This window comes from Gouania willdenowi, chromosome 19 (assembly GCF_900634775.1).
Source record: "Gouania willdenowi chromosome 19, fGouWil2.1, whole genome shotgun sequence".
NCBI classification, from domain to species: Eukaryota; Metazoa; Chordata; class Actinopteri; order Blenniiformes; family Gobiesocidae; genus Gouania; species Gouania willdenowi.
The window spans coordinates 25,777,065-25,783,094 of NC_041062.1; the positions used below are offsets into that span (position 1 = coordinate 25,777,065).

Sequence of the window (6,030 nt, forward strand, 5' to 3'; positions counted from 1 at the left end):
CTAAGGAACCACAGTGGACCAACACCAGCACATGACATGGCACCCCAAACCATCACTAACTGTGGAAACTTTACACTCCACCTCAAGCAACGTGGATTCTGTTTCTCTCCTCTCTTCCTCCAGACTCTGGGACCTTGATCTCCAAAGAAAATGCTAAATGTCCTTTCATCAGAGAACATCACTTTGGACCACTCAGCAGCAGTCCAGTGCTTTTTGTCTTTAGCCCAGACGAGACGCTTCTGACGCTGTCTCTAGTTCAAGAGTGTCTTGACACAAGGAATGTGACAGCTGAAACCATGTCTTACATACATCTGTACGTGGTGGTTCTTGAAGCTCTGACTCCAGCTACAGTCACTCTTTGTGAATCTCCTCCACATGTTTGAATGGGTTTAGTTTCACAATCCTCTCCAGGGGGCGTGGTTATCACTATTGTTTGTAGACTTTTTTCTACCACATCTTTTCCTTCCCTTCACCTCTCTATTAATGTGTTTGGACACAGAGCTCTGTGAACAGCCTCTTTAGTCATGACCTTTGTGTCTGGTCCTCCTTGTTCAAGGTGTCAATGGTCGTCTTTTGGAAAACTGTCAGGTCAGCAGTTTTCTCCATGATTGTGTAGACCTACAGAACTAGACTGGAGAACATTTAAAGGCCTTTGCAGTGAACCAGGTGTCTTTAATATTCAACCTCTCCATAATTTTCTGAGATATTCAATTTAGGGTTTTCATTAGTTGTCAGTTATAATCATCATTAGAATAAATAAACACTTCAAATATATCAGTCTGTGTGTAATGAATGTATACATTATACAAGTTTCACTTTTTGAATGGAATTATTGAAATAAATCAACTTTTTCATGATATTCTAAATTTATGACCAGCACCTGCAGTTTCTTTGTGCAATACCTCTGTGAACTGCAATTGTTTAAATTGATGTGTTCATTTCTACAATTTCAGTAATATTATGTTAAATCTGCAAGTTTGGAATCTTTTCACAAAATGTCAGTGTCGATGGTAAAATATTTTAGTCATAAGTATTTAAATTAAAAAGAATACTTGATGAGCCACCCCACCACTATCTATCTATCTTTAATCTGTATCTTGTTTTTGTACAATGCCTTAATCTAATAATATTAATTATTTGTATTTTGAACCTGTTACTAAGATATTTAAATTGTCTTTTATTTAATTGTTTGTGTTCTGTTATATGTGTATGTGAAACCCTTTTATCAAAATTAAATAAAATGTCACTTCATGGCCGGCACTGCAATGAAACCTTGACCTGCATGGTCAAAGGTCAACAGAATAGAATAAATAAATAAATATTGATACAATTTACACATCATCCTTTCCCTTCATGTTATTTAAATGTTTAAGTATTTATATATTATTTTATTCACATTGATATTGAATTGATGGTAAACATGAGTCAATACCATTCGTTTTCATTCAATTAAATTAGTAAAAGTTTCACAAAAAGGTTTCCACACTGTTGGAATGATATATTAAATAAAACAAATCTGACTAAATAGTAAATGTTAAAATGGATTAGATTTAAGTAGAGTTTTATAACAAAGTAGTTCCAAAGTGCTTTACAATATCAGCTCTCACACAGGTTTAGAACTGAATATGTAACTACATTTTTAATCTTATTAAACAAACTGTCACAGTGTGGTGGTGGTGTGGACCTAAATGCAGAGACAGATGCATCAGGCAGCAGGCAGGCATATTGTTTATAAAACCAGTCCATGTTTATTGTAGAAATGAAACAAAAACCAAAATCCAAAAAGGGCAGAACCAAGAAACCAGGGAGCAGGAAACAAGACACACAGCAGCACACGGGGAGCGTAACATCAGTCACACTGTGTCCAAACACTCAGCTGATGAGAGTGTTCCCTAAAAAACCAGACTGGGGAGGGATGATCTAGGAGTCTGCCGGGTGGCAGGCAGAGGGCTCCGGCGGGCCAGACAGAGGCGGCCTGGTGCGGGGAGCCGAAACTGGCGTCAACGTAAGCGGCCTTGTGCGGGGAGCCGGAATTGGCGGCCTGGTTCGTGGAGCCGGAACTGGTGGCAGAGATGGTGGCTGGGTGCGGGGAGCCGGCACTGGCAGCAACATAGGCGACCAGGTGCGGGGAGCCGGCACTGGTGGCGACGTAGGCGGCCTAGTGTTGGGAGCTGGAATTGGCGGCAGAGTTGACAGCCTGGTTCTTGGAGCCGGAACTGGCGGCAGAGATGCGGGCCGGGTGCGGGGAGCCGGCACTGGCGGCGACGTAGGCGGCCTGGTGCGGGTAGCCGGCACTGGCGGCAACGTTGGGGGCCTTGTGCAGGGAGCTGGCACTGGCGGCGACGTAGATGGCATGGTGCGAGGAGCCGGTACTGGCGGCAACGTAGCCGGCCTGGTGCGGGCAGCCGGCACTGGCGGCACCGTAGCCGGCCTGGTGCGGGCAGCCGGCACTGGCGGCCTTGGGCGGGGACCTGGCACTGGCGGCAGAGTTGGTGGCCTGGTGTGGGGAGCCACCACTGACGCCGACGTAGGTGGATTGGTGCGAGGAGCCGGTACTGGCGGCAACATAGCCGGCTTGGTGCGGGGAGCCGTAACTGGCTGATTTCTGCCCGCCCTGGCCTCAAGGGAAAAGCTCTCAAAAAAGGAAATCTTCTCCACCAGGTTCATCTCCGCTGGGTCCATGTTTGGCTGGTTCAGAACCTGAGACGAAAAGTAATTTATTTGATTTAGTTTTTTACTTGATTCAGGAATTTATCTGAATAAATAACTATATTTACAATGTTACAAATCCAGCAGTTTTTCAGAATCAAAAATCAGGGAAATTGCTTTTGTTACAGCCACAGAAAAAAAATCACAAATAAAAGAATAAAAACGTTAACAAAGACAAAAGAAAGAATAAACAATAAATAAGTGTATAATTCATAGGTTCCGATGAAGCGGCCGGGGGTGGTAACCCACGGTCACGTATACCACTGTTGGGGATTTGGGAATTGGCCTGGAGTTGTAAGCGTTTTCGTATAACGGCGTAGTTATGGCAAAGGATTTTCCTGTGTCATGATAGGCCCCTCCCACTTTTCACAGCCTGCTCTATTTGCCATAGCAATGTGCTTCCATCTAATAAGATTCATCCTACAGTGTTTTGAAGTCAACACGACATATCGTCTGTCCGCTACAGCTGCTCGTGTTGGACGACCACAAAAGCGGCGCCCTCTGAGAACGCAAGGCATTGTGGGTAAATTGGTTATCGTTTGTTGTTTAGCTCTGGACAGTGATCGTGTGTATCAAATATGAAGCAGTTTGAACTTTGCACTCTAGAGTTATAAGCGTTTTTGTATAACGGCGTAGTGATGGCGAGGGATTTTTGTGTGTCATTATAGGCCCCTCCCACTGGCCATGATGGGTAATTTGGTCATCGAGCGTTGTTTATGGATGGACAATCATCGTGTGTATCAAATATGAAGCAGTTTGAACTTTGCATTGAAGCGTTATAAGCATTTTCCTATTATAGCGTGCTGATGGCGAAGGATTCTCCCATGTCATTATAGGCCCCTCCCACTGATCACAGCCTGTTTTTTCTTCCATAGCAATGTGCTACCCTCTGTGTAAGTTCATCCTACAGTGTTTTGAAGTCAACACGACATATCGTCTGTCCGCTACAGCTGCTCGTGTAGGACGACCACAGAAGCGGCGCCCTCTGAGAACGCAAGGCATTGTGGGTAAATTGGTTATCGTTTGTTGTTTAGCTCTGGACAGTGATCGTGTGTATCAAATATGAAGCAGTTTGAACTTTGCAATCCAAATCTCCGTAACTCTGACACACATACTTCGATCAGCTTCAAATTTCACACAAAGGACATGTGCCCAAGCTTGGTCATGACTGCTTTGAAACATTTCCCATCATGCCTTGTGTTTTCGACCGGTGTCATTTAAGGTCATGTACACGGTTAGCATTTACAGGACGCCGTTCTAGGAAAAAGCTTATAACTCTAGAACGCAAAGTTCAAACTGCTTCATATTTGATACACATGATGACCGTACAGCCATAAACAAAACTCGAGAACCAATTTACCCATAATGCCTTGCGTTCTCAGAGGGCGCCGCTTCTGTGGTCGTCCTACACGAGCAGCTGTAGCGGACAGACGATATGTCGTGTTGACTTCAAAACACTGTAGGATGAACCTACACAGAGGGTAGCAAATTGCTATGGAAGAAAAAACAGGCTGTGATCAGTGGGAGGGGCCTATAATGACACGGGAGAATCCTTCGCCATCAGCACGCTATAATAGGAAAATGCTTATAACGCTTCAATGCAAAGTTCAAACTGCTTCATATTTGATACACACGATGATTGTCCATCAATAAACAACGCTCGATGACCAAATTACCCATCATGGCCAGTGGGAGGGGACTATAATGACACACGAAAATCCCTCGCCATAACTACGCCGTTATACGAAAACGCTTATAACTCTAGAGTGCAAAGTTCAAACTGCTTCATATTTGATACACACGATCACTGTCCAGAGCTAAACAACAAACGATAACCAATTTACCCACAATGCCTTGCGTTCTCAGGGGGCGCCGCTTCTGTGGTCGTCCTACACGAGCAGCTGTAGCGGACAGACGATATGTCGTGTTGACTTCAAAACACTGTACGATGAATCTTATTAGATGGAAGCACATTGCTATGGCAAATAGAGCAGGCTGTGAAAAGTGGGAGGGGCCTATCATGACACAGGAAAATCTTTTGCCATAACTACGCCATTATACAAAAACGCTTACAACTCCAGGCCAATTCCCAAGTCCCCAACAGTGGTATACGTGACCGTGGGTTACCGCCCCCGGCCGCTTCATCGGAACCTATGACGCCGCTCGCGGCTTTAATTATTATTATTATGATAATAATATACAAATATATACCAATATGATTCAGATATTTACAAAAAATAATACAAATATACAAATATGATTTAGATATGTACAACAATCAAGCTGTGATGTTATAGTGATGCATTGTACAGTTTGATCTCCACAGGCAGGAATGATTTCCTGTGGCGTTCTGTGGAGAACCGTGGTTGGATCAGCCTGGTGTTGAAGGTGCTTCAGTACTAACTTAATTCAGGAATATCACTGAATTAGTCATTAAAGTTTACAATATTAATTCTAAAACAACTCGTCTTAAGAACAGTTTGTTCCCCAGGCTGTCACTCTGATTAACTCTAAACAGTCAAAGAGTGTCAGACCTGCTGCTGTGGAATAACTAAACATAACAACCCTGGAACAAACTGTCACTGTGAATGTACATGTACATAAACGTATACTATTTCATTTAAATGTTCACCTGCACTACTCATCACTGCACTACTGCATTATTATTATTATTACTATAATTATTATTATTATTATTATTATTATTATTATTATTATTATCATTATCATTATTATTATAATCATCATCATCATCATCATCATCATCATCATCATCATCATTATTATTATTATTATTATTATTATTATCTTCTAATCTTGTTATATTATTTTATTGAGTTTTGCACATATTAGTCTAACTACTGTTTATATTTATGTTTAAAATGTTTCTGGTTGATTGTTGTTTAATGTTTCATTGTTTCACCAAGTCAAATTCCTCGTGTGTATAACATACATTACATGGTCAATAAAGTTGATTCTGATTCTAACGTTGGTGACAAACCTTGATCACTGCTGACATCTGCTGGTCAATGTTTACGGGCTGCTTTTAAAGATATTAGACCTCCTTTAGTCAGTCACTGTTGTAGATCCTGCTGCAAAACTCACACTGCGGTAGATTCTGATCAGCTTTTATCTTTTAGCCTGCGTTACCATGACTACCTGTAAACATTCGCTCAACTGCCACTAGTGGGAAATTTAAAAAATGCATGATTATGAGCAGGGCTCCTGTAGCACTACTTAATACCCTAATACTTTTGTTTTTAGCTTTAAAAAAGTGATTTTGGGGTTAAAAAATATTGTATCTGTAGAAGTCAATGGACA

The 6,030-nt window shown here is 41.9% G+C and overlaps 1 protein-coding gene across 1 annotated transcript; it reads right to left on the reverse strand.

Annotated features, from left to right (window-relative positions):
* Positions 1-1,725: 1,725 nt before the first annotated feature.
* LOC114481924 (vegetative cell wall protein gp1-like) lies at positions 1,726-5,830 on the reverse strand. Its single transcript, XM_028476993.1, has 2 exons — positions 5,711-5,830; positions 1,726-2,700 (listed from the first exon to the last, which is right to left on the reverse strand). Exons 1-2 carry the CDS (start codon positions 5,726-5,728, stop codon positions 1,921-1,923), a joined length of 798 nt encoding a protein of 265 aa, XP_028332794.1. The 5' UTR covers positions 5,729-5,830; the 3' UTR covers positions 1,726-1,920.
* Positions 5,831-6,030: the final 200 nt, after the last annotated feature.